The sequence below is a fragment of the Chanodichthys erythropterus genome, chromosome 11 (genome assembly GCF_024489055.1).
Source record: "Chanodichthys erythropterus isolate Z2021 chromosome 11, ASM2448905v1, whole genome shotgun sequence".
NCBI classification, from domain to species: Eukaryota; Metazoa; Chordata; class Actinopteri; order Cypriniformes; family Xenocyprididae; genus Chanodichthys; species Chanodichthys erythropterus.
This window is the reverse complement of record NC_090231.1, coordinates 56994840-57009051: the sequence shown is the minus strand read 5'-3', so window position 1 is coordinate 57009051 and position 14212 is coordinate 56994840. Positions and strand designations below refer to the sequence as shown.

General features: G+C 36.3%; 1 protein-coding gene across 1 annotated transcript in view; it reads right to left on the bottom strand.

The window, feature by feature from the left end:
• mrvi1 (murine retrovirus integration site 1 homolog) overlaps nt 1–14212 on the bottom strand; it is a 73524-nt gene that overhangs the window by 48413 nt on the left and 10899 nt on the right. Inside the window, exons 14-17 of the mRNA XM_067401228.1 lie at nt 13517–13648; nt 11311–11405; nt 10693–11230; nt 4467–4559 (exon numbers count right to left, since the gene is read on the bottom strand). Of these exons, the coding sequence (XP_067257329.1) occupies nt 4467–4559; nt 10693–11230; nt 11311–11405; nt 13517–13648 (858 nt within the window). The remainder of the gene's footprint in view (nt 1–4466; nt 4560–10692; nt 11231–11310; nt 11406–13516; nt 13649–14212) is intronic.

The window sequence follows — 14212 nt, the reverse complement described above, 5'->3', positions numbered from 1 at the left end:
AAAGATTCGTAAAGCTTCATGAAACAGTGTTTTGAAATCATCCATCACTAGGTATTGTTGAAAAGTCATTTTTTTTTTTTTTTTGGCAAACAAAAAGTATTCTCGTTGCTTCATAGCATTAAGGTTGAACCACTGTAGTAACATGAACTGTTTTAAATATGCCTTTAGTAGCTTTCTGGGCATCTGAAAGTGTTAATTATCTTGCTGTCAATGGAGGCCTCACTGAGCCATCGGATTTCATCAAATATATCTATTTGTGTTCTGAAGATAAACTAAGGTCTTACAGGTGTGGAAAGACATGAGGGTGAGTAATTAATGACAGAATTGTCATTTTTGGGTGAAGTAACCCTTTAAATATTGCTAATGATCACAGACGTTTAACAAACAGCATCTGAACTTCAGCAAAAAATCTCTCTTAGGAGGAAGTAATGAAGATTTGTTTTAAACCATATGAATATGCAAATACTGTGTGACATCTGCCCGTGTCATCTACCTGCCCTTAGCATTCCTACGGTCTCTTTTGAATGGTATTTTTCACACGGATGGTACAGTGGAACAGGTTAAACCAGCTGCTATACAGTATATAGACTTAGTGCTTTGACAAAGCTACAGAAAACATCAATCAATTAGGCTACCATTAAAGGAAAGGTAAAGTCTTCAAACTTTCAACATTTTAATTGACATGTGACAGCCAAGTACGGTAACCCATACTCAGAATTTGTCCCCTGGATTTAACCCATCAAAGTTAGTGCACACCTATTAGGAGCAGTGGGCAGCCATTTTGCTGTAATGTTGTGGATGACTGCCTGGGTGTTACTATGCGGTTGCTAAGGTACTCGGGATGGTTTCTAGACTCTGCAGCTGTTAAGGTTCTTAGGATGGTTTCTAGGTCATTGCTAAGGTTCTCTGGATGGTTTCTAAGGTGTTGCTATGTAGTTGCTAAAGTGCTCAGGCTGGTTTCTAGGGTGTTCCAGTGATTTCTAAGTGGTAGTTTATTGGCCCAAAACACAAACCTCTACATTCCGGTCCCTAGATAAGACTCAGGTTCCTTCCTTCAATGCAAGTCTTTCATTTTATCTACCAGAGAATTAAGATTGGAGTCCTACTTACACTAGTCCATTGGGTGTGTGACTCACTCTCATGTGGTTCCAAACCCATAAGACCTCCGTTCATCTTCGGAACACAGTTTAAGATATTTTAGATTTAGTCCGAGAGCTTTCTGTCCCTCCATTGAAAAAATGTATGTACGGTATACTGTCCATGTCCAGAAAGGTAATAAAAACATCATCAAAGTAGTCCATGTGACATCAGTGGGTTAGTTAGAAATTGTTGAAGCATCGAAAATACATTTTGGTCCAAAAATAACAAATACTACGACTTTATTCAGTTTTGTCTTCTCTTCTGGAATCCTTTCCATTGAATTGATTCCAGGACATCAGCGGCATTTTGAAGCATCAAAAATACATTTTGGTCCAAAAATAACAAAAACTACGACTTTATTCGGCATTGTCTTCTCTTCCGGAATCCTTTCCATTGAATTGATTCCAGGACATCAGCGACATTTTGAAGCATCAAAAATACATTTTGGTCCAAAAATAACAAAAACTACGACTTTATTCAGCATTGTCTTCTCTTCCGGGTCTGTTGTATATCCGCTTTCACTCCACAGTGATGCTGCTTCTTCTTCTTCTTTCCTGTTTTACGGCGGTTGGCATCCAGCTTATTGGTGCATTACCGCCCCCTTCTGCTCGGACAGTGACGGCAATGCTGAATAAAGTCGTAGTTTTTGTTATTTTTGGACCAAAATGTATTTTTGATGCTTCAAAATGTCGCTGATGTCCTAATTGCCAAAAACAACCACGGCGACGTAAAAGTGCATTACCAACGCCGACAGATGAAAGGATTCAGTGGAATCAATTCAATTGAAAGGATTCCAGAAGAGAAGACAATGCTGAATAAAGTCGTAGTTTTTGTTATTTTTGGAACAAAATGTATTTTCGATGATTCAAAAACTTCTAACTAACCCACTGATGTCACATGGACTACTTTGATGATGTTTTTATTACCTTTCTGGACATGGACAGTATATTGTACATATATTTTCAATGGAGAGACAGAAAGCTCTCAGACTAAATCTAAAATATCTTAAACTGTGTTCTGAAGATGAACGGAGGTCTTACGGGTTTGGAACGACATGAGGGTGAGTCATTAATGACATCATTTTCATTTTGGGTGAACTAACCCTTTAAACTATTATACTGATTGCCAAAGCAGTGGTGACAGCATGTTTCTATGCGAGGGTGTGTGCGTACTGAATGTGTGTGTGTTTTAGCGGGAGAAAGAGAGTATGTGCTTTCCGTACATAGTAAAATATAATTTTGTTGCAAAAAAACATGGAAATTATTTGTTGTTTTTATCCTATTGGTTGCTATATTTATTTACTTGGTCCTTTGAAATAACGGAAATCATTTAGTGATATTGAACTGTAATGTGGTCAAGACCTGCCTGAAACTACTATTTTCCCTGAAAACGATTGCACACCTTAGAACGTTCATCAACAAATCAGATTCAAGCATTCAACAGCCTCGTAGTATAGAATTAAATAATGGTTTGTATATCAAAAAACATCTATCGCGTGTCATTATGTGTAGTGAGTTGGCTCGTGATTTATGTTTCACACTTCAGAACTCTGTTAAAGGTGCCCTAGAATTAAAAATTGAATTTACCTTGGCATAGTTGAATAACAAGAGTTCAGTAAATGGAAAAGACATATATTGAGTCTCAAACACCATTGCTTCCTCCTTATGTAAATCTCATTTGTTTAAAAGACCTCAGGAAAACAGGCGAATCTCCACATAACACAGACTGTTACGTAACAGTCGGGATCATTAATATGTACGCCCCCAATATTTGCATATGCCAGCTCATGTTCAAGGCATTAGACAAGGGCAGCTAGTATTAACGTCTGGATCTGTGCACAGCTGAATCATCAGACTAGGTAGGCAAGCAAGCAAGAACAACAGCGAAAAATGGCAGATGGAGCAATAATAACTGACATGATCCATGATATCATGATATTTTTAGTGATATTTGTAAATTGTCTTTCTAAATGTATCGTTAGCATGTTGGTAATGTACTTTTAAATGTGGTTAAAGTTACCATCGTTTATTACTGTATTCACGGAGACAAGAGCCGTCGCTATTTTCATTTTTAAACACTTGCATTCTGTATAATTCATAAACACAACTTCATTCTTTATAAATCTCTCCAACAGTGTGTAATGTTAGCTTTAGCCACGGAGCACCATCAAACTCATTCAGAATCACATGTAAACATCCAAATAAATACTATACTTACATGACCCGAAGAATGCATGCAGTATGTATGACGAACATCTTGTAAAGATCCATTTGAGGGTTATATTAGCTGTGTGAACTTTGTAAATGCACTGTATTATAGTCGAGAGCTCGTGGGGCAGGGAGTGTGAGATTTAAAGGGGCCGCAGCCTGAATCGGTGCATAGTTAATGATGCCCCAAAATAGGTAGTTAAAAAAATTAATTAAAAAAAATCTGTGGGGTATTTTGAGCTGAAACTTCACAGACACATTCAGGGGACACCTTAGACTTATATTACGTGTTGTAAAAACTGGTTCTAGGGCACCTTTAAGGGAAGTTTTCACATTGCATTGTGGGACTTTTTAGGGAGTGAACTTAAAATGGCTGACTCCCTGATCAGTGCCCTGACTAGTGAACTAGGGAGCTGATTGAGACGCACCCCATGATTATAAGAGAGAAAACTGACCCCTCATCAGCAACAAGAAAAGGTAAACTATATTTTTACATTTTATGAAGCCAGTTTGTGTGTGCTTCACCATGCGAAACGTATTGTAGTAGTAGTTCTCAAACGGGGGGCCTCAGAAAAATTCCCAAGGGGCCTCAAGTTGACTTTAATTTATTTAAAATGAGACAAAACATGATTTAAAACAAACTAAAACAGCTAGCGGCATCATATTTATTATTTTAATTTGCTCCCTCAGAAAAAAACATTTTTATTTAGAAACCAGGGTTTTTATTTAGGAACTAGGCCTGTGGTACATTCTGGTCCCTAGATATGATTTGGATACTTTATTTAATATCTGGGTGGCAAAACAAAAAAAGTATTAGCACATCTATCTTCAATACTCAGCATCATTTTAGGTGGCATTTTGTTATAATTTATCCATAGAGCAAATATGAGTTTAGAGAAAATGAGTTACACACCAAAAGCCCCATATTTAAGTATTAGCAATAGTAACAGTGAGGTTTACCTTAGCAAGCACAACTAATGATGCAAAAAAAGAAGAAAAGAAATCTGCTGTGGAGATACTCCGAGATATTTCAAGATGTAACACTACGGTCAAAATTGAAAAGACAATAATGAACAACAAAATAATATAATTAATAAAAAAGAGCTTTTTTCTTTTTACCTTGTTGCTGTGGTCCTCTGCTCTCGTGTACAGAAGACAACCACCTGTTTGAAAGCAGCGAGAGAGATCCAGGCTTATTTGCAAGTCACGGGTCTGTCATGCAAATGCACAAGTGTTAAAATGCACATTAAATAGTCGGCCATCCAACAGCATGACGCACCAAAGGAGGCGTAGCGCTTGATTGACAGCAGAGTTTTCAATACTTCCTTCAGCCTCTCTCTCCCCCTCCCTCCCTGCCTCCATATCTAAGGGCAACAATAACCTGGCAACCATTTACATGAGGAGCTTGATCCTCTGGTTGAAAGCACTTGGTGAGGAACAGACTCATTGTTTCACTTCCTTTAGAAGCACGTATCATTTGGACGGCAGTCTTGCAGTCGTAAAAAGGTTCAGCTATGCACTAAAAATTGCCTGGGTTAAAGGCAGATCTTGGTAAAAACAAGCCCCTTCACTGCAACATATCCACTTTTAGTGCTTCAGGAGAAGGAAACAAGCTGAAGGACTTACAGCAGCTGCTTTTTATTCAGAGTGTTGTGAGGATAGAGTTTTAAGCTGATTAATGCTGACTGTCATTATTCCATTCTTTATTACGGACTGTGATGTACAGCGATGAGATGATATGAACTGAACTGATATGCTGACATTACCTATTACAGCGACTACAGCAATGCATGATGAACTTTGTTTGTGCTGATAATAAACAAATTGATCTAATTGTGTAATGTCGCTTTGGATGAAGTACCTGCTAAATGGATAAATATCAATGTGCAATTATTGATTACATGACCAGGAAACTAAAATTAAAACTAAAGACCATGCAAAAAGAGGAACTTCATTAAAGACTGCAAAACTTTTTTAACCATACCACAACAGCTAAACGCTATACCAAATGCAAATGTCCTCCCAGAGGAACAGGCTTTTCTGTACAGTAAAATAATCTAGTAAATGCTTTGCATTGAGCCTCTTTCTAAGCCATAAAACTTCCTTAGAATTCTGTTCAGTTCTGTGTAGGTGCTTTATGGCATGCTGCAAACATTTGCAAGTTATAAAACCACACAAACATCCTTTGAGAGAGTAAGAATAAAAAGTTAATGATGACACAATAATATTGAAATATTATAAAAGTCTTTTTTTTAAATATCGTTCCAAACCTGTATTACTTTCTTTCTTGCGTGGAATACAAATTGTGTTTTCTAAGTCATACAGGTTTTGGTCATACTTTAGTTTCTGGAACACATATTCACTATTAAATATGACTTTTGTATCAATAAACCCCTAATTTACTGCTTATCAATAGTAAGGTAGTGGTTAAGTTGAGGTATTTATTAGGATTAAGGGATGTAGAATATAGTTATGCAGAATAAGGCATTGATACGTGCTTTATAAGTACTAATAAACAGCCAGTATGGTAGTAATATGCATGTGTCACTTGTTGTCAGTTTTTCCTTGCCCCATGTCTGGATTTATCAGTTTTGCCTGTATTTACTTTTATTCATGTTTGCTTGAATAAATGTTTGCTGTATCTGGATTCTACTCTCGTTCCAGCCACCATTACAGCAAGCTAATAAGCAACAAGGGGAGCAGGGGGACTAGATTATGGATTTCATAAAAATATTAAACAGCACAATTTTCAACATGATGTAATAATAAGAAATGAGCTTTCTTGAGCAGCAAATCGGTATATTATTATAGGATCATGTGACTGACTGGAGAAATGATGCTAAAAATTCAGCTTTGATCACAGAAATAAATTACATTTTAACAAATATTACAATAGAAAACAGTTCTTTTAAATTGTAATTTCACAATATTACTGATTTTATAGTATTTTAAATCAAACAAATGCAGCCTTTTTGAGCATAAAAGTAAAAAAACCCAAACTTTTGAACGGTAGTGTATATGTTTAATGTCGAACCACTGTTTACAATAACTCTCGCCTTTGAAGTCAGGTTTATCATCAAAACAATTTTATGCAGATTGAGATTATTTTATGTAATTGTGCTGAAAATTTGCCGAGTGAGTGTGATTAAATTTATTGTTTTTGAAACGCACTACCTGTAACCAATGTTATCTCTATGAAACAGTTATAGACACCAGCCATAAAATACAAAGCATGTGAGAGACTGCCAGGCGGGCTGCGTGTTCAGCCATATTATAGCATGTCTGTTTCACTTCACTTTGGACTACTCATTTGATAAGCAAATGCAACACTTTTTTGTCATCCACAAATAAGCACAGAGAAAAAGCCTGTGAAAACAGTGTCTGCATCAGATATACACAGACATCTGCTTTTGTTTAGTGAGAAAGCAAGCACAGCAACTTGCTATTCCACAAACAGTCTACATTTATCAAATGATTAAACATGATTAAGGGCCTATATCACATGTGTGAACAGAGAATCTCTATTTCCTTCAACTCTAAACAGCATCTGCATTTGGGCCAAAGCCACAGAGCTCCCAAGAGACACGGCAGGAAGGAGGTTACGCCATGAGAGAACACACAAAAATAAAGAAAAACTCATTCACGGTTAAGTTAAAAAAGCAGATGCCATAGTGCACACTTAAAATATATACCGATCAAAAAAAAAAAAAAAAAAACGTATAATAATAATTGATAAAGTACCTGATGCTAACAGACTACTGTTCTGACATTTTTAGGACACTCTCAGTACCAACATTAACTCTTTGACTGTTTGGCTTTCTCCCAACCACAATTATATCAACCACAGTGCACTGCGTCATTGCCTTTAGCACTTTGATGGTCCTCTTTAAATGGATGCATGCTTTTCCTCCATAACATGACAATTGCATTGGCTGGTGATGGTTTATGTTTTGTGTGTGTGCTTTCTGTTGTGTTGCTTGTTCTTCTCTTTTTTAGACACCCTATCTCTTAACTGCTGTAACTCCTTTTATATATCTGCGAAAATGTAATAAAAACATGGGATTAATAATTCATAAAGTACTTGATAAGGTGAAGGGGTGCATTATTTTCTACATAAGATTATTAGTATTATTTTAGAAATTTTATTTTAGTATTATTTATATATGAATATTTTGAAATAACTTATATTTTCAGTTTTAATTTTTTCAATTTAGTTTATGTTTTAGTAATTTTGCTATGTGCTTGTCAACTTTACTAGTCTTTGTTTTTATTTTTCTATTTAGTGTTAATTCAACTTATTTTATTTCAGTTAGTTGCCAAGGCAGTATTTCTAATTTGTCACAGTTTCACTCTGTTTCACACAGTTTGTTGGACTTTGTGTTTCCGTTTTGATCTCAGATCATTATCTATTCACGTGAATACTACATTTAGCCAAGGCTGCAAAACCACCTCACTATTTCAAATATGATGGAACTATCACTTCTACCACTAAAGATTGCTTTAAAAATATTCTTCCTAAAAGTTTCATCTCCTTAGCATACCAGATAACTTAGAAGAACTCGATGTTACAACAGAAAATACTGACTCTCTTTTTTCCAGCACATTAGACACAGTTGCTCCTTTGCACTTAAAGGATTAGTCCACTTTCAAATAAAATTTTCCTGATAATTTACTCACCCCCGTGTCATCCAAGATGTTTATGTCTTTCTTTCTTCCGTCGAAATGAAATTAAGGTTTTTGATAAAAAACATTCCAGGATTATTCTCCTTATAGTGGACTTCAATGGCCTCCAGACGGTTGAAGGTCAAAATTGCTGTTTCAGTGCAGCTTCAAAGGGCTTTAAACGATACCAGATTAGGAATAAGGGTCTTATCAAAATAAAAGCTAATTTTTTGTTTCATCTGACCATAGAACCCATCCTGTTTGAAGTTCCAGTAGTGTCAGTTACTTTTCAGATGTTCTATAGTCAGATGAAGCAAAACAAAATTTGCTTTTTTAGCAGCAAACACTCAAGATTGGTTTGGTGCACACAGGGTTAAAAAGTACCCCATGTGCACAATGAAATATACTGCTGTATCTTTAATGCTGTGGGCCTATTTTTCTGCTGGAGGTCCTGGACATCTTGATCAGATACATGGTATCATGGATTCTATCAAATACCAACAGATAAAAAAAAAAAAAACTGACTGTCCCTGTTAGAAGTCTTATAATGGGCTGTGGTTGGATCTTCCATCAGGACAATGATCCAAAACAAACATCAAAACCAACACAAAAATGGGTCACTGAGCACAATTTTTTTTTTCAAAAATGACAGATCGTTTTGCTAGATAAGACCCTTATTCCTCATCTGGGATTGTTTAAAGCCCTTTGAAGCTGCACTGAAACTGTAATTTTGACCTTCAACCATCTGGAAGTTCAGTATAAGGAGAATAATCCTGGACTGTTTTCATGAAAAACCTTAATTTCTTTTCGACGGAAGAAAGAAAGACATGAACATATGAAGTAATCCTTTAAAGAAGATTAAGGAAATTAGTCCAACGCTGTGGTACAACAAGCACACCCGGGCCCTTAAGAGAGCAGCCAGAAAAATGGAGCGCAGCTGGAAGAAAACAAAACTGGAGGTTTTTTGCATTTCATGGAAAGAAAGCATTTTTGCATACAGAAAGGCCTTAAAAACTGCTAGATCAGCGTATTTTTCAAATGTCTTAGTAAAAAACACAACCCTAGGTATTTATTTGATTAAGTGGCTAAATAACAAGTAATAAAGCTTCAACTTCTAATGTTTCCAAACAGCACAGCAGTAATGACTTTGTGAAATTCGTTACTTGCAAAATTGATAATATTAGAGAGAAAATTATAACCATGCAACCGTCTACTACAGTATTGCGTCAGACAGTGCATTGTAGTGTCCTGAATTTTAAATAGAATACTACTAATATAAATATAAGTATATAAGTTGTGCATTTGCTTAAATTCTGCTAATTTCCTGACCAATAATTTGTGGTTGAGACAATCAAAAGCTTAGTGTTAAGCCATTTTGGGCTTGGCCAGTTTTTAACCCCACAAGTGTAAAGTTTACTTTCTTTGTTTAACAGTTCTATCTAATATCGTATTAGAATGGGAGAATGGGAGCATTGTGTGCACAGGCTCTGGCATTCTCAGTGCCGTCAAAATAAAAGTCCTGCACAACAACCAGAGCAGCAAGAACGTCTTACGTCACTTCAGAGTTCCTACTGGTGGTGCGAATGGCTCTAACCATCCTAGCCTTATAATTAAAATTATTCCCAGTTCATGCGGTGCGAACACGCCAAAAGTATTTCCGCCAATAGTTATAGTAACTATGAAAACATTCCTCCGGTGCAAAGGCCCCTTTTTTTATTTCTGCAACGTCACAATTGGAACAACAACATACAAAGTATGATAATGATTATGTGCTTTATTTCATATTAAAAGTGTCTACTGTGAGTTTGAATATCATTTTTTTTGCGACCTTTATAGTCAAACGACAGTCAAGCGACAATGGATAATTCAACTCAGATCTTGAAAATAATTTAAAGGAAACAAGAACGTTCAAACTGTGAACTCAGTGTGAACAAACAAGTGTATTCTATGACAAAGTCACTCAGTATGTAGTTTTAATAATGTTAAAATGGTGTAATATTTATGAATTTGAATATGTACTTATCCATTTGATTGCGAGTGCATTGCACTTGCAGAGAGACTCCGCCCACACGCTCTTCTGATTGGCTGTGATTTTTGATTGACTTTGTCACGTCTCATTGTCATGTCGCATCAGGTGTGGACAGACACATTTATTGTCACTGGAATCTTATCGCATCATGTCTGGTTAGGACACGGTGTTATACGCTAGTATGCTATTCTGACTTTCAACCACTGACTAAAATGCACAAACAAGAACTCAACCAATCAAATTCAAGGACGTATCATTCAACCAAAAACTTAAAAATTGGCATCATGCTTCAGAGACTGTCATTTGAAATTTTTTTAGTAATTACAGAGGTAAACAATACCGTTTTTGGATGAAAATGGAGTGAGGGTGCTTTCCTGAGTTAGAGGCTTTGGTGTGGGAAAGGGTGTGACGGCAGCTGAGCTACAGTCCAGGATGCCTGTAGCCATAGATTGAGACCTAAATAACAACTAGAACAAAACAAACAATGTTAGATCAATTATAACCATAGTATGCAGGTTAAATACTTTACATATATTACCGTTCAAAAGTCTCTTATGCTCACTAAGGCTACATTTATTTGATCAAAAATAAAGTAAAAATCTTAATTATTCCAAACTTTTGACTGCCAGTGTAAATGCATTTGTCAGTCCACACCTGTGTGTTAGCAGAGATCGTGGCCTCCAGGGCTTTGAGTTTACTCTCAGTGGTTTCAGCTCGGCTCAGCGCTCTCTCCACCCTTATGCTGATGGCCTCTATCCTCTCCTTCATCCTCTTCTCGCTGCCCATAAGCACGTGGGCTGCCCGTAAGGCCTGCGCCACCATGTCCTCCACTTTCCTCAGGGACTTCAGCAGGTCTTCTTTGGCCAAACGCTCTGCTGATGAATCGGTGATCACAGCCACATCCCTAAAATGAATCTGAGCATCTTCCTGTGTGCTCGTTCCCTGGTCTTGAAGAAGCACCTTCACGCCACGCTGGGCTTTCGTGCGATCAACATCCAGGCTTTGGATCTGTTTCTGCATGTCCACCACATCCTCTTTTGGATCTTGGGTAGTCTGGCTTTTCTTGGCCTCCTTAGTCTGGCCCCTCCACCAGGTGATGGCGGCCGCTATGTGGGCTTCCTGCGTCTCACGCTTGGCCTTGTGCTGTCCTTGTGCCGCCAGCGGGGCTTCAAGAAGCTCCAGCTCTTTTAGACTGGAAAGCCGATGGACAACACGTCATGCAATGAAAGCAATGTTAAAAGATGGCAGAGGATAATGGAAATGATTCCTTACAGTGTCACCAGCTGATGCCTAGAACTTCCATGCTGCTGTTGTTCCTGCAGAGAGAGTCTCTGTAACTTCTCATTTGCACAGTTGCCAACTTTGTCCTGAAGAGCAGATAATACAAAGAAAGAAAGCACTGTATAGGGCTTTTCACACTGCCCTTAACCCCGGGTTAGCGGGGAAAAAACATTACTTTAATTTTAAGGGTCGACTGCAGTGTTATTCTAGTATCATTAGGGCTTTTCACACTTGAAACAGTTAACCCTGAGTCATTCTAATCCCTGGGTAAACAAAATCCTGGGTTATCTTGCTTCACGTTTCACACTGCTTATAATTTACCTGGGGTTAACAATTAATAAGTATTCATAAGCTGACATTTCACTTTTCACATTACTAAACCCTGAATTAACGTTCTTATTTGCATATTTGCAGGGTCAGTGTCATTGACTGGATAAACACAGCACGCATGCTGTTTACATTGCGTATCCGCATATTGCTGACTGTACTATGGAGTTTATACTTAATGGACATTTCGGATTATAAAGGTAAGAATGAAACGGTCTCTTTCTCACTCAAATTGTTGCGTTTTCTATCAGCATTTGACATTTTTCCTCTGAATTTACTGTTTATGTGCAGTGTTTCCATGACTGTGATTGGTTGTCTGTTGCTAAGCGTTTAGCTGTAACATTCTAATAGTGCATCGCTTCACACTGTACAAGTTTGGCACCGCAGTGTGGGGTTAACACCACAAAAGTGGTGCTAGCCTTGCTCCAGAGCAGGGATTCATAACCCCGGGTAAAAAGCGGTGCTAACCCTGGTTCTAAACTTCAAGTGAGAAAAGTTCCTTTAACCGGGTGTTTACTTTACTTTACTTTAACCTTTTAAAGTGGTGTTTAGAACGACGATAACCGAGGGTTAAGCGCAGTGTGAAAAGCCCTATTGAGATAATATTGTAGTTTTGTATATATATATATATATATATATATTTTTTTTTTTTTTTTTTTTTAGTTTACATTTATTTAATTTCAAGTAACAATTTTTTTTTATGGTTTTAGTTGATTTTTTTTTTTTTTCTTTTTTTTTTTGGTGAGTGGATATGCATTGCTAAGGGCTTCATTTGGACAACTTTAAAGGCGATTTTCTTAATATTTTGATTTTTTTTGCACCATCAGATTCCTACGGAAGAGGATTAGGGCCAAGCAATAATAAAAAAATAAAACCAGCTCGAGAAAAAACTCGTTAAATTTTGAGAAAAAAAGTTGATAAAATGTTAATAAAGTCATTAAATTACGAGAAAAAAGTAATTAAATTACAAGAAAAAGTTGTTAAATTATGAGAAATTCGTTCTCGTAATTAAACGACTTTTTTCTCATAATTTAATGATTTTATTCTCAACATTTTACCTGGACGTTTTTCTCGAAATTTAACGACATTTTTCTCATAATTTAACAACTTTTTTCTCGTAATTTAATGACTTTATTCTCAACATTTTATCTCGAGTTTTTTCTCGAAATTTAACAACTTTAATCTCGTGATGGTTTTATTTTTTTATTACTGCTTGGCCCTAATCTTCTTCCGTAGATTCCAGATTTTCAAGTAGTTGTATATCGGCCAAATATTGTTCTATCCTAATAAGCTTCTAGAGGTTTAATGATACTATATATATAATACTAAATATCATGAATATTAGTCCTCATAATGCCTGATTTTACCAGTAGATTACATTCAAAGAAATACATTATTTTACTGCATGTGCACTTTTTTTTTAAATATCAAATAAATGCAGTCACTGATAATACTATTGTAAAAATAATATTAATTTGAAAAAAAAGGACAATGATATAATTTTGAAAATGACAATTATTAACATATTTAAAATGTGTCATATTATATATTGTACAGGACAAACATTTTGAGTTATTATGCACAAAAAATACAGGTAATAGTATTCTTAATGTCACTAATTAAAAGTACACCATGATGGGTTTCCACTGGACAACAACACACAAAAAAATACTCCAAATATCGCTGCAGTTTTTGAAATACTCCACAGCTAATCAAGCAATTTTAAATCCCAAAACTAGAAAAAGTTCTGGTGGTACTGAATAATAAAATGAATAAACTGTACAATAACTTTCATTCTCTGTTATTATTTTAGTAATTTGAGAGAAACCCCAGCAGTGTATTATGTTGATGTTGTATGTATGTTTCTCACAGTCTCTGAGAGTTGCGCATGCAGTATATGGGACAACACTACAGGCTTGATCTGAATATCTGCTCTCTGGGGGACGCTGGGTAAGATCTGGCTGAGGGAGCCACTAATCAACTCCACGGCCACATTCTGGGACTGAAAGAAAAGAAGAGGAAGACATATACTGTACAGCTACATCCATTTTGTGTCTACATGTAAAATTGTTTAAAACCAGATGGCTTTTTAACCATTCATGGATCTAAACCACTATGGACAATTGCGTTCGAAAGTTCAATATGGCCGACTACTAGGTAATCAGATCAACACCATGATGATTATAGGTGTGATAATGCTTTTAAGCAACAGTTCAATACACAATAAGTCAAGTATCTTACATTTCAAGGACATATTCCCAGTTCTTAGTCTATTTTTGGGCCACCACAAGAACTGGAGCCAAAACAGAATCAATTCAGTGCTTCATTTCTGAATGAATTAGTGGCTTTGAACAGAATGATTCACTTATTATATAAAAGGGGTATGACCATAAAGGCAGTCACTTATCGCCACCTACTGGTGGAAAGATGTCTAAGATCATATTATAGTATGTTATTTAAAATCTTTTAAAACAATTGTTGTATTTTAGTGGCTTAATAGAGGCTTTATATTACATAACAATAAATGCAAGTTGTCCACTAGGGTAAACAGATGTTCAACTTTAAA